Source organism: Astatotilapia calliptera, chromosome 9 (assembly GCF_964374335.1).
Source record: "Astatotilapia calliptera chromosome 9, fAstCal68.1, whole genome shotgun sequence".
NCBI classification, from domain to species: Eukaryota; Metazoa; Chordata; class Actinopteri; order Cichliformes; family Cichlidae; genus Astatotilapia; species Astatotilapia calliptera.
The window spans coordinates 10,669,140-10,684,183 of record NC_137430.1 but is presented as its reverse complement, the minus strand read 5'-3'; the positions used below and the strand labels follow the sequence as shown (position 1 = coordinate 10,684,183).

General features: G+C 41.0%; 2 protein-coding genes across 2 annotated transcripts in view; one reads left to right on the top strand and one right to left on the bottom strand.

Moving 5' to 3' along the window:
• The window catches only part of LOC113028755 (leukocyte elastase inhibitor-like), a 373,460-nt gene that overhangs the window by 261,276 nt on the left and 97,140 nt on the right, over window positions 1-15,044 (bottom strand). The gene's annotated exons all lie outside the window — the stretch shown is intronic.
• Window positions 1,874-15,044, top strand: part of LOC113028747 (uncharacterized) — a 63,494-nt gene continuing 50,323 nt past the window's right edge. Inside the window, exons 1-3 of the mRNA XM_026179169.2 lie at window positions 1,874-3,883; window positions 4,361-4,453; window positions 6,335-6,516. Of these exons, the coding sequence (XP_026034954.2) occupies window positions 4,392-4,453; window positions 6,335-6,516 (244 nt within the window). The 5' untranslated portion in view covers window positions 1,874-3,883; window positions 4,361-4,391. The remainder of the gene's footprint in view (window positions 3,884-4,360; window positions 4,454-6,334; window positions 6,517-15,044) is intronic.

The window sequence follows — 15,044 nt, the reverse complement described above, 5'->3', positions numbered from 1 at the left end:
ATTCTTGCAGCTTTTCTGCACATCTAGAAAAAAAAAGAAAATGAGTAGATGAAACCTCGCTATTGTTCTTGTGCGCGTGCATGCTCACTTTTGTGCCTGGGCAGTATTTCCCACAGGTCCTAACTTCTCAACCTCTTGAGCTGGTCTTTTGGTTGTCATGGCTTATACTCAGACTCCACAAATCCTGACAATACAATTGTGCTTTTCAGCTGCACTTGTCAGGCCATGAACTCTGCTAGTACTCTGTGGTTCAAGGCTCCACTGCAAGTGGAGTCAGCACCTCTGTTGACATCACTTTTTATAGGGATTGGGTAAAATGATGTCCGGGATGAAGCTTTGTGCTTGAAACATTGCACAACAAATAAAATCCTAATGTGCACGCTATCCGGTGTGCCGATCAATCTGCTGGATAAAATGTGTGTTTTTTTAAGTTGTGCTTTTTGTTATTCCTAACAATGAGCACTCATGTAGCACATAATGGACAACGAGCCTTGTCTAAATGACAGTGACAGCGAGGAGAAATGAGTGTATGTTTGGTACTTTCCGATATCGACCTTCCCATCAATTATACATGTCCATTAGAATCAGACTTGTCGTGTCACAGCTCCCCATGTCTCCTGAAATCCCACACTGATGTCAACAGAGACATCTTAATCAATGAAAGCCACACTATTGCACCTGGCAGATGGCTTTTAGTAAGTCCTATTTGGCTTGCCAGTCATTCTGAAAACTATTTAGCCACATACACATGCACTTCTTAATGTATGCACACAATAGCTTGCTCGCAGAGGCGTGCACCCACGCACACAGTAAACAGTTGCGTGCAAAGGTCTGCCCCAGCAGCGCTGCCAGAGCTCTAAGCCTGGGCTAATCTGGAAGGCAGCTTGGATAGTGGTGCCAGCGGATTTGCATTGATATCAAAGCTCCCTGTAGCTTTAATGGTAGCCACCGACAATGTTTACAGCACCTTAAGATCTCTTTAGATCCCCAACTACAACTGTCACAACAAATAAAACGCCTCCCCTGATGGACACTTTCATGCAACAGCACGCTAAACAAGCATTTGCTCTGTCTGTCGTGCAGTCTGACTCTATGTGTACTTTGAATTATAGCAGACAAAGACATAGCAACAAAGTGTGTCAATACGCCGTTTGGCAACCAGTTGTCACCTGAATAGCTTAAATGCAGCTTAGCATTGAGTCTCCAAGTGTCTTGAACTCTACCAGAAGGATGGGGGAGCAGTTTCCTATCAGATATTCCTTAAGTGGGTGTTTTGATGATGGTGTTGAAGAGGGCAGGGAGTACACAGTCTCCTACAGGTGTTCATCTGGGTTGAGAAACATCATTTTCATAGTGATCAAACCATTCAGTGAGCCCTCATGTCTTTGCCCTTTATGGTTCATTATAGGATAAGAAAAAAGGGTAACTGTGTCTCCTTCACTGTAGGATACAAGGATTGTTTTTCTTTTTAACTTTTGTTACCCATCTCATATATTCCACAGCAATCTGGAGACTAGGAAAACGACTGACAAATGTATCTTGTCATGTCAGCCCTCAAGCCCGAGGCCACCACTGTCCTTGGTTGCTGTTTTACACACTGCATACATTAGTTGTGACATTACCGAGGACCAGTGGTGATTAAACAGTGATTTACTCTGCTCTCATCCTGTTGCCAAAACGCTCACTGGGCTGCTGTACGCTGTCAGATGGCTTCATTAGCTCAGATTAAAGCTTTAGTTAGACAAACATTACTCAAAGCCTTTCAGAAGTAATCCTATTGGGTGACATAAACCCTGGTAGGTTGGGCCACACCACATCATCACATCTTGTCTATGTGGCTCCAGAGTATCTTGGTATGTTTATAATGCAGTTAATATATTTCTGTTTAAATGCCACGTGTCCCTTTTCTTTTTTCTCTCTTCTTATTGCTAAATTGAGTTTTCCAATGGGAGCTGTCCCATCAACACTGGAGGAAAGTGACTTCACATAATGTCTGGGGTATGTGGCACATCACAGCTGAAGGTTTTTCCCTTGCACTATGTCATCTTTCTTAAAAGAACTGTGTTGTGGTGGAATTTGGCTTGCATGGTTTACTACACACTAATACACAGTGAGCTACTGTGCTTTTCAGTTTGCTGTGCATGCTTTGTACACTAGGGTGCGGCAGAGTAGACCATCTACGTGTGTGTGTTTAGTGAGTGTGATGCGTTTCAGTGACAGTAGATTGAGGCAGTATACTTATTAGGGTACAGTTTCACAAACAACGATTAATCAGTGAATACATTACTACATTCATCAAGTACGTTTAAAACATGTTCATTGCGATATTTGACAGGACATCGTCAGTAATGCAAAATATGACCGAGAGGGGGATTCTGCAGCAACAAATCCTTGCAAACTCTGCTTTGCTGCCTCGTTTTGTAAGCATTGTGCGGGTAGTGATAGTTTTATAGCCCACAAATAATATAGCTCAAATGAAAAATCTGATTTTCTTTATTTTTAAGGACGATTCGTTCAAGCAAAAATAAAACCTGGAAACCACCTTTCACTGCAAGCCTTGCTTTCGTATGTATTTCTTTTTAACTTAAAAATAAACAATAATTATATCCAATTGACATATAAACGCGGATCATAAATCCGATAGGTTGTCCAGATTTAAGCGTTTCCGGTTTAAAACAAAGACCACATTTACTCGAAATTTTCCATTAATTAAAACAGACTGAATATGAATCAACGATCTTGCTTAAAATCCTCTCACTAGTTTCGGCTTTAATTCCAGAGATTGTACAAGCGAAATCCAGCGGATCAGTCGTTACTTTTATTTTGACAACGCATTCGCCTAATTTCCGGCGTAAGCATGGCGTCTGTCGGTCTGTACAAAACTTGACGCAGCGGCCAAACCGGTCCCGCAGAGCCCGTTTCTGGAAGCTGCATCCGCTAATTTAGTAAGAAAAGGCTTAGTCCAGTCCAGCGCACATTACACTTTGATATTTTGGGGTTTCTTTGCAAAATGTGTACGTCTCCTTTAGCCCTTAGTTAGCTAAATCCCTCCGATCTGCGAGCGCCCTGACCCACCATCAGCCTCGGTTTTAAGGGGCAGATTTGTGCCTCCTCTGCCCTTCGCGTGCGACCCCTCCCCTCTCTACTACTCTCAGGTCGGGTTGGGCTAATGGTGCATTTGTGTACTCTTCGTAAATTTGCTAATATATCACGAGTTTCGAATAACTGTGCTAAAAACCACATACATTTAAACAAATATAGCACCACCACAATGTAGACATTAGCTTTTATCTCTAGTGATTTTATGAAACCGAACAGAAGCTCTGCTCTGCAGAATACAGAAAAAAATCCTATCGACACGTAACTTTTCATGCTCCTTTCAAGTCTTGAAAGTAGCCCGCATGTATAACTAAAAAATGAATAATATTCAGCTATTATTCATCCATAATTATTTACTCAATTACGAAAAAAACCGCCATGTTAAAATACATAAACAAAACAAGTTGTTTGCCAAATTCAGACAGGGCCTGAATGCAACATAAGCCTAGTGTGTGTGCGCTCGCGCCGTGTTTGTGAGGCAGAGAGTTGCGTGCGAAGAGCTCGACATGTCATTCAGAGGAATCCGCCACCTGAAACGCGAGGAAGTGAAGGCGACTCAATTGGGTATAAAGCATCAGCCAACATCTGCCCCGAGCAGTGCAAAGCTGATGAAAACATCAGCTCGGAGCTCATACAGGACCACTCAGATTTATTTGATTTCCCCTGGATTTATCGCTGGGAGTCGGTGCACCCTGGGAGACGCATCTCTTTTCAGCACTTAAAGTGAATGTGACTCCACAGCCAACACTATACTGGAATTAACAGAAAGCCGCACATATCTCAGGTCAGTGCTCGCATTTGTGGCGCTTTTTTGTCATTTTAAATTTCCAGTTTCTTTATTTAATTTTCTTCTGATTTTAAGCATTCAGCATGTCTTCTGCAGTTTTGCATACAGGCTATCCAAGTTGCACCGGCGTGCTCTACTTATTTATTTTACTTTTTTTGTATTTTATTATTGGTTAATTTGTTTTATTCAATTAGATGTTTGCTATTTTTTTATATCACTATCGAGCAATAATAAAAATATTAAACCTATTTTGCAATTTCCCTAATATTTTTTTCTTTAAAGCACTTTAGGCTGTTTTAAGTGGATTGTTGTATTTACTTTTAGGGATGCTGGAATTTCCTGCGTATTTATTCCAAACTGAGGACTTTTCAGTGACATATAACTGCGAGTGTGTATATATTTGAATGCACTCTTCCAGCGTGGGTCAGGGTACTTTCTCCAGCCTCACGTAAAGTTATTCTGTGTCCTCCGCAGCGCACCTGTTACCTCCACGGAGCGCGAGATCATGATCCCTCCTGGAGACTGCATGTATGCGGGCAGAAAGAGGAGGAAGCCCATCCAGAAACAGTTAAGGAGCGCTCTTCAGTATTTATTGTTTATGTGTTCACATCTGTTCAGTCATTGTTTCCTGAGGCTGCACACTTTTGTTGGTTCAAAATAAACTTCTTCTCTCTGCCCTGTGATTCTAGGTTATAATGAATGACAGGAAGTAATTGAGGTTCTAGCATGAAGGTGTGAAAATTATAGCACAAGTTGGTATGGGTTTTAATAGAAGACTTCACATCTATCACAACTTTCATTTAACACTGCTGTCAGCAGATCTGGTGCAGACCCTGCTTTAAAGTTAATTAATTAGAATTTGACTGCCCTCTGTGAGCTGTCCAAAGTTTCCTACGGACTTGTTTCCAAATACGCACAAATGGGGCTGATTGATCAATGATTAAAATTAATTGAATTTTTTCAGGTTCTTTTTTTTTAACCCTTGCATGTCCTTTTCAAAATAGTTTTAATGCAGTCACAGGAGTCACGGTATCATTCGTTCACTGTTTTAAATGTCCAAGGCTTTTAATGCCAGGATACTTTTTGTTGGACAGTTATGTCAGCTGATGTCATGAGCAGTGGTTGGCAAGTTGTATAAGATTTTGAAGAGGGAAGTGGTAATTTAACGAGGCCGGTAGCGTTTTTGACAGTGCTGCTAATACAAGGGGGAAATCTTTGCCACGTCAAACCGAGCCTGCTAATTCTGCCATTAGAGTCTTGAGGATTTAGAGTTATAGTTAAAGGGAAGTTTTAATTATTATTTAATACTGAATTTGCGCAACTCAAAGTTTGTGTAAGTAACAGGCGATTTAAACTGTAGTCTAGACCACACCGTGACATTTAAACATATTTCTTTACGCACTTTTTCACTGGCAACAAGTGGAAAATATATTCGACCGTTAATGTAAACGTCTCGGCGCGGCGTGAGCTGAAAAGTTTAAACTCTCAGCTGTGGAAATCAGAGCTGACCGTTGCGTATGTGGATCGTGTTAAGGTCAGCTGGTAAAGCCGTGGTACACCATACTAACGTTCACAAATAACTAGGAGAGTTTTATGCTCTCAGGGAAAGATCGTGCCGTCTGTGCGGTACCTCTAATGTCACATCTCTTTAATGCAAAGCTACAAAGCTACAGAAACGCTTGATATCAGAAAAATGCCCAAATCGCTTCCTTTTATCTGGTGGTGAATGCACACATCTTTTTTTTTCTTCTTTTTTTTAAAGGGAAGCAGAGATGATTGATGTGCATGCTGTGTTGTTGAAGGCTGAGTCAAAAGGAACTATGGTTTTAAAGAAAAACGGACTCGTACACTGTGTGGTTTATCTGGTCATGTGTCTGTCCTTGGTTTGCAAGTTGCCATGCTTGCCATACGTAAACAAGGCAAAACACCATCCTATTGTTTGTGTCATCAAAATGAGGAACAGCTATTTAGCAAAAAAAAAAAAACAATAGGTATCTATTTCAAAAAAGTCTTCAAACAGTGAGTCAGTAATCACTTTACTGTAACCTCAGAGAGTCTGACACTGTGTTGATATGAGTGTGTTTTGGCGTTTTTGCGGTATAGCGTGTTAAAAACTGGCTTGGTGCCACACTTCATACTTCATATATTACTGATACAATCAACAAGTGTGTGTGTGCGCCCTGTAAAAAAGGCCTGCATCATGTCGTTTCCACCGTCTTTGCTTTCACCAGTAGCGTAGCTCCAAAAAGTGAAGTTAAACAAACTTAATCCTCTTCTTCGTGCTGCTGCTGTCGCTTTTGGGGAGTGTTGCGCACGTACACACACACACACACACACACACACACACACACACACACACACACACACACACACACACACACACACACACACTCCGATGTCCTCTCAGACCTGGGATCTGTCTTTACCTTATATCCGTCTCATCATCAGGAAGCCATCCTCTGCCAATGAGAAAACCAACCCATCCAAGCGGCACCGGGACAGGCTGAATGCTGAACTGGACCGCCTGGCCAGCCTGCTGCCATTCCCCCCAGATGTCATCTCCAAGCTGGACAAGCTGTCAGTGCTCCGTCTTGCTGTTTCCTACCTCCGCGTCAAGAGTTTCTTCCAAGGTAAAGGAGGTACAAAAGGCGGCATTGTTGCAGTAGTGGTTTAGGTATTTTGCTTATGTGGAAGTGTGTGGCTTTGAGTTAGCTGGAAGCTCCTGAGTGGATGTGGGTCAGGCCAATAAATAGCTTTAAATTTTCTTCTTTGTTTTGTTTTGTTTTGTTTTTTTTTGCATATGAACATAGAGGCCTCTGTTGTCCACTTCTGATTCAGTTACCTGGACATTATTGGAGCAAAGCGGAGGGTTGTGAATAATTCACTTTTACTATGCAAACACAGAAATAGTGGTAACAGAACTATAGGTAGTAATGTCTTCCTTTCAGCAGATGGAAAGAATGCATAGTGTTTTGCAACACTTTGACATGTAAATTGTAATTTCAAAGGCTTTAAATGTCAGAATACTGAGCTAAAAAAAAGTGTGTTGGAATAACCTGTGCACTCTTTCTGTCGGCCTCAGGAGTGAGATTCCCCAAGGCTCCGTAGCAAAAACGTAGATAAGAAGATCTGTGCATGTTGCCATTACACTTCAGATTACAGTGATTTACGATGTGAAAATGCTTTCTAGATACGAGGAACCGCAAATAACTATTATGACCTTTATCTCTTTTAAACGCATGTAATTAGAAGGCATTTTGAGTTTTCCCACCCTCCCACTGTCAACTGAATGCCTCCCGTCCTCTCCTCGTGTTCCTCCACGATTTGCTTCAAATATTTATGCGCTGCTTTAGAAAGTATTTTGTTGCCAGTGGCCTTGGCAGCTGCCTTATCAACACAGCAGCTACTGGCACAGCTGGATGTGACAGGCCTAGAAACAAGAGGCACTTTTTTATTATTACAAAAAACGAGCACTCTTGCAAGGAGAAAAAGCATTAGTAGGATAAAAGGGAAAGGCAGGGCAGTGAAGAAGAAGCAGCAGCGGAGCTCCCGAGAGGTTCACTACCTAGCCTGCCCTCGGGGCTGAAAGAAAATTCTCACTGAAAGCTCTCTTCGAGGAGACGGCAGATGAATTTGTGAGGCTCTGGTGTCCTCAAAGTTTTGCAGCTAGTCTTTAACCTTCTCCTCCTCCTCCTGATCCTCCTCTGACGCTTAACCTCGATCATTTGTTGCCTTATTCAGCTTAGCCACCACACAAAGTTGGCAGGCAGGTGCTGAATGGAGTTATTAAAGGGGCATTTCCCAGATCAGGGCTCACGCAGAGATAAAGACCACAACCACCGCTTTAACGAAGAGTGATGCCGAGGACTGTCGATGCCATCTGAGAGCTGCAAAGGGAAGGAGACGGTTCAGTTCAGTCATGTGTGGAGGCTGGTGCAAGTGTTGAAAGGTGTGCAGAAGCCGTTGGCTTGAGTGGCAACGCTGCAGGGTGAAAACTACGCTCACAAGGGGGAGTTTTCTTGAATATATCTGTGCAGGGTTTTTTTAAGCATTACAAAAAAGGTAAATGTGGAAAAGATCATTTAAGATCCTTTATTCCGAACTCTTTGAAGATGCGTTCGCGCCAAGGCTTCTGTCTGTTTTCCCCACCTCTGCTGGGTGCCTTGTTATCAGTGGCAGTTGTGACCGGCTTATCTGTCTTTTGATGCTCTGGTAATGAGATTAATTAGTGCGATTTGAGTTGGTATACATGTGGAATGTCGTGCCCTCCTTCATTTGATAAACTCGTTCGGGCTTTCCACTGATATTTACACATGGAGTGTTGATCAGAGCTTTTCCAGATAAATCTGGAGATGAACAAGTAAGTTTCCACATCCTCCCTGTGGTTTTCAGCGACCGTCATATTTGTCTGTTTCTTTTTTTCTTTCTTCATTTCAAAAGTGAGTCATTGAGACGAAAACACATTATGAAAGCATGAAACCAGCAACCTTAAGTTTCATTTGTTCTTATAACCACTTTTTCTGGGGGAAGCACAGACTTTTTAAGGTGCAGTTACTCTGTATTTCCACCGGAGGGACTGTGTGAAGCTGCTACTGAGCTGAGCTATGGCTGATATCCTTTTCAGTTTGTTCAGATACAGCAGTGGGTGGGAAATTTGACTACAGTTATACCATTTATCTTTGTAAAAGCATAAGTTTATCAACTTGATCTGAGACTATTCAGGTATGTCATGCAAGGTGTGCTGAAAGGTGCAGACAGGCAGGAGGAGAGGGAAACCGTGCAGCAGCAGGTGTTCTGGAAGCTCCCTGAGATTCTATGCTGGTTGTCTTTGTTGCGTGACAACTCGAAGGTGGAGCTCATTGAACAGTGTGTGGCCACGTAGTTCATGCAAATATACCCTAAGGGTGGGTGTGTGTGTGTGTGTGTGTGTGTGTGTGTGTGTGTGTGTGTGTGTGTGTGTGTGTGTGTGTGTGTGAGAATAAAAAGCTCGCCTGAATCATCATATTCCACTGGGATCAGAACTTCACTGGAAATTTAGATGATTTGTTTAAAGGCCCATGACTGAGATCACTACATGCACTATTTCATATGCATCTATAATAGAGGAAAAACTAGCAAATAAATAAATAAAGAGTGAAAGTATTTTGCATACATAAACAATTTCTATACTTTTTTTTTCTTTGTCTGCTTGTAGACAGATGCATGGCACAGGAACGTTTTCACAAGCGGGCCTAACAACCAAATGTTTTTACAGATAAGAAAATAAGGGACACTGTTAGAAATGTAACTTTAGAGTTGAAGCTACTGTCTAATGGAAACCACCACTGTGCAAGCATTTGCCCTTTAAAAATTATTTTTTTTAAGCAGGTTTGTTTTGTTGGTACTTTTACTGATTTATTTTACTCTCTTTGTGACCCCTTGTCTGTGAAAGGCACATTGTAAGTAAATATTACTTAATTGATTATTATAAACTTATAAAATGTACCCATCTTCTGACATCCATGTGAAAACTGAAAACTGGTGGCCTAGTTTCATTTTCTTTGTTAAAGTTGAGTTCTGCTGCCACATTTTTCCCCGAGTCGAGACGGGACGCGGCAAAAAGTCATATTCTCCTCTTTCCATAAACCATTACTCTAGCAGTAAAGTTTGCCGAGCTAGTGAAAATGGCCCCAGAGGGGCAAAGCTCTCCTTTAAAAATAACAAAAATAATAAGAATAAATAAATTTTAAAAAAGGAAAGAAAGTCATCAGTTTGTAGCCTACAGCTGCGTGGAACTCTTTGTCCCATGTTTTTCATTTAAATTTGATTAAAGGCCAGAGTAGGCTTTTTTTCCTGCCTTTTTAGGCAGATGTCCAATCAGGTAGGTCCGCATGAACGTATGTGAGAGCTGACAGTCAGCAGTTGTAATTCTGCTCTTTTCTATGTTAGGCCTCTGCCCTAGCTGTAATTGCTGAGCTTGTTAAATATTTACCCTTAGGATTAACTATCTCTCCTCATTTGTCTTTCTGGCCCGATTGCCTGTATTTCTCCTCCGGTGCATATGTGTTTTACCCTGTTTGTGTGATTGTGTTTCTCATTATTTTAAAGTAGAATATTCTTGTTCTTTTTTTTTTAAATTTTAATAAGGTTGCTGCATTTTTTTCAGGGATTAGGTAATTAAAGGCAACTCTTAAAGGGAACATTCCCTTTTTGAGAGATGCTGGCAGGGGGTTGTATTTTTCTATATCAATGACATTAAAGGGATCCTGATAAAATAAAGCTGGATGAGGAGTCATCGCTTTGATTAATGGTGTTCAATAACTTTTCTTTTTCCTTTATTACTCTTCACCCCCACTTTCCTCTGAGAAGATATGAATTGGATCTGCCTTTAATGAGAGTGGAAAGTCAACAGAGCTAGAGATAATAATAAACTGGGCAGCATCTTCTTTGCTAATGCACATGCTGCCTCTCTAATAACTAGGGCTGAATGCGTTGCACTGTTATGGGTTTTATATCGGTTGATGTAATTCATAACAATGCACTAATACTAGCTGTTGGTACGACTTATATTTTAAAAATGTCAGGGATCATTATGCTCTGTTTGTGGTCTTTGTTTGCTTATAATGTGGTCACACGTTTGCAAGTTGGAGTGCAGCTTGTGGTTGAAATACTGTTGCAGCCACGTTCCACATCAGCGTGTCTCCGATCGAGCGGAACATTTTCAAACGTGAATTGTGTGAAGAAAAAAACTGTTTCAGTTGGTCCTGAAACTTCTCTTGGTGTTTTGTGCCTGCAAACAAGGCTCTAAGACCACCACACTTTCCCAGTAACCAAGAATAGACACCTGACTGTATCAGGAAGCGTTCTCCTAACCAGAGAACATGGCATTGAATAAATATGATCTTAAACCTTTTGCTACTGAACCTCTGTAAATAAACAGTTAATTATGCCACACTCGTTTCCTGCGTGCTATTATTTGCAGCCTTTTTCTGTACTCAGATCTACCACGTAGACTATCAAACCTATATTAAATCTGTATGGATAATGCAGATATGTATCAGTTGTTAGTTAGTTAGACAGTTCTTCTGTGGTGTGAACAGGACAAAAATGAACTTTTTGGCGCCAATATGTACTTTCGATGCAGCAGGGAAGTTGTTTGCACTTTAAAATATAATCACCGAATGATATCCAGTGTGCTTATAGGATTTGTGTGTGTGTTGTTTTGTTTTTAAATCCATCTGCAATCCTGCCAAGGATATATTGCTTCATGCCTTCGTGCCTCATGCCGGCAATCAACTTTATGAAAAACAACTAAAACTATCACAAAGTTTGGTAGAACAACAGTTATTTTAATAGTTTTTCTGCATCTTTCTTGGTACTTAAAGGAGTTACAACTACAAAATCTTTTTTTTAATCGTAAACATGATAAATACTGAATATAGATAGAGTCAGCAGAGTTAGAATGGATCCTTCTCTTTAATTCTAGAAATAAAAAAGCCTCTACACACAGTTCTCAGCAACCTGTAAAGCTAAATCATCTGATCTGAAAACTTAGCACTGTCTAGGAGTGCATGTCATAACACTCCCTAATGTTACCACCAAAAACAGATTTCAGTCCAAATATAAATACCTGCGGTGTAAATGTATCCACACTGCATTGAAGTATATTTAGAAATCTGTGTGCGTGTGTGTTTCTGGAAGTCCTTAATTAAAACCCAACCGTCCCTCATAGCTGTCGTCCGGTCGGGGTGTTGACAGCGTATGAGAACATACCCAGACAATGTAACGAGAGACTTCAGTGCAAGTCTACCAGTTTACGCCAAGTTGGGATGTGCCCACCATCCCGCTGGTATACTGAGTTTTGTTTATCAGCCATCAATGCGCAGATCTGCTAATAGCAGACAGGTTTATATATGCGTGTTGTCTGACTCTAAATGCTGGCTGAGCTATAATAAAAGAGGAAGAGAAAAAAAGACCACAGAACCCACAGACTCACGCCAGGCGCACACCATTTGTGACGTCAACCAGCAGACAGGAGACAGTTTTGTAACTCGCCGTGCAAATGAGGAAGGATGGAACAGCACAAAACAATCAGGTTCTTATTAGATCACCTCCTAATTTTGGAGAATTTCACGGACGTAAGCCCGGTCTTCATTGCTAATTGGGTTAATCCTTTTTATGTCAAGTCTGTATCAAATCCGGGTAATAAAAGTGCGGACCATTTGATTTCCCAAAGAGGGAAGTGCTGCTGCGTGATAGCCGTTTGTGAATGGAGTCTTTGCCCATGGGTGAAAATGTGTATCAGGTCACATTACAGATGGACTTTGTGTTTACTAAACTCGGAGTGACCCCACACTCTTTCCTTCCTTAATACTTTGCAACCCAAAGGCAGACAAGATGGCGAGGCAGAGTCCGAGACAAATCGGTGATCTGAGCAGACTGTAAATGAACTGAAAAGGTTTAGCAACAGAAAGGTCAGCATGTGGTCAGTTTATTGCGGTTTAGGAAACAAAAAGCTTTCTCCAAAAAAATTTCCGGTGAATCATAGACGGCGTTCACAGCTGTTCCCTTTTTTAAACCAGGCTATTAGAAAGTATCAACAGCTTGTTCAATTTGTATTTGACCCATTTAGTCCAGCGCAGTACAGATCTATGGGTCTGTAGATGTTAGCATCCTAGACTCAACACACATATTTGTGCCTTAATCTGTCTATCCTGTCTAGACTATTCCTGTTTTTTAATTTCAAAAATGTTGCGGACTTGGCAGCTACAAACCTAAAGATTTGTGTAATCATCATCATCGCCTCTGTCAGTGCGCCCCAGGGTGGCTGTGGCTACAATGTAGCTTGCCATCACCAGTGTGTGAATGTGTGTGTGAATGGGTGGATGACTGGATATGTAAAGCGCTTTGGGGTCCTTAGGGACTAGTAAAGCGCTATATAAATACAGGCCATTTACCATTTACCATACAGAAAATATTTTTGAAAAGCCCCAGCAACTGTAACCTGTAATTGCGATGGAACATCTCTTAATAAACAAGGTTAACTGAGAACAGCTTAGGAACATAAGCGAGTATAAAAAGACATTACAGACAGGCTCAGTGTTTCAGAAGTAAAGGTGGGCTGGTGTTTTCACCCCTGTGGTGCTCAGATAGACTGATGTTTTTTTACATAAGATTGCAAAGAATTTGAAGATTTCATTATCGGTGGTACGTAATATCATTAAAAGATTCAGAGAGGCTAAATAAATCTCTGTACACAAGGGAGAAGGCCGAGAACCAATATTGAATGAAGTGATCCTTGGACAAGCATTAAAAACCGACACTTTTCTAATGTGGCAACCCCAGCACGAGCCTGGGAACAGTTCTGAAAACTAACAGTGTTTTTATAAATTCAAGTTAAAAGCATGTAGAAACAAAGAAAAGCCACTGTCTCGTCTGAGCCCAAGCTCAGTAACTTGCACCTTTGCGAAGCCTTCATCAATGCTAAACGATATATATAACAGTCTGGAGTAATATATGCAGGTTTCTTTTTCATGGAAGGCTTTGCTTATTTTAGCAAAACAATGCCAAACCACATTTTGTAGATACTACAACATCAGAATGTCACCCACATAAAAGATGTAAAAAGAAAAAAAGAAAAAGAAACAGCGGTTTTACTAGAGGCCTCAAATAGTTTGCTCTCAGCAGTAAGTCCCCTCAGGACGCGCAGAAAGTGCTAAATAGTAAAAAACCATCTCATCTGCTAGTCATTTCATTCAGTTTTTATTTACATTTTTACACACCATCCCAACTTTTTGGAAATGTTTTTATTTGTTTGGTTTAAAAAAAAGAAGAAGAAGATATTCCTGTCACTGAAACGCTGGTGTCTGTTAATGATTCAGCTGCTGGGCATTGTTATAAATTATACCCGTGAAATGTCAACATGAAGATGTTGAACACGTTAGCTTGAGGGCATATACACTGACTGGTTTTGCTGCTCAGCTCGATATTCATCTTGTATTTATCTATAGTTTTTGTGTGTGTGCGCGCGTGTGTTTTAAATAAACACTTCACTAGCTGGAACGGCGGGTCCTGTATAGTCAGAGAACCAAAAAAAGTGTATGGAGGTGTGGTCGTGCTCCTAAAATTCAAATAAATTATCTCCAATTAAACCCTCTATTAAACCCCTTTTATTTATTAATTCATTTATTTTGACTCTTGACTTCTTGAGTAGCTAAAGCAAGTCTTACGAGCTGATTTAAGATTCCATGTTTGCGTATATTTAAATGTTTAAGTGCATCAGAAGCAATAAAATGTTAGCGTGGACGTTAACATAAATCTGCCGTTCGTGCCAGTTAAATGTCACATGTCGCAACAAGCCTTAAGACGGATACAGACTGACTGCTCTGCTGATGTCAGCTGCATGAAATCTCCAGTTCATGCCGAGCTGCTGGATTCCAAGACTTTCTAAAAGTAGGAGCAAAAGTAGGAGAGTGAGAGGTGATGGTGTGAACGCCATGTTTCTGAAAGTGGACAAAAGCTTCCTTTGAGCGTTCGTGACACACAGTAACCAGAGCTCGAGCCAGCAGCTTCCATTCTCACGATTATTTTTTCTGGACAATTCATTAAAGCGTTTCATGCAGCTACTCATCGTTTTCCGATCAGCACACATCAGTACATCCTCAGAAGAGCTACTTGTGTGTATTGATTACGAGCATCCATGGAGATAATGGGTCATAACATCTCCGTGTGTGCTGTTGAAGCCGACAAAATTTGCTCTTGTGCAAGATTATCATCTTCAAATGAGGGTACACATCCACCAGAGCCCCCACCCCTTCTTTTCTACCCATCCCTGTCTTTTTTCTTTGCCCAACATTTCTTTCTTTTTATCTCTGTCTTCTCCTCTTTCCCCCTTTGTTGTGTTCTGCCCTCCTGTAATTTTCTCTGACCTCTTTGGAAGAAATTCACCTCTCGTCTCCATTTTTGCTTCATGAGGAGTGCGTGATCGAGCTAAATGCCAGTGGTCAGGCTTTTTTCTTCTTCCTCTTTCCTTTGCATGCGATGTCTGTATACAAAGGTAGATGTATGGCCCCTTAATACATTTCCGGTGTAAATGTTAAGGTGTTCTCACTGTTATGAGCCTGTGCTCATGTTCTTATCATTCTTTCCATTTATTTTGGCATGCAAAAATCCAGCTGGT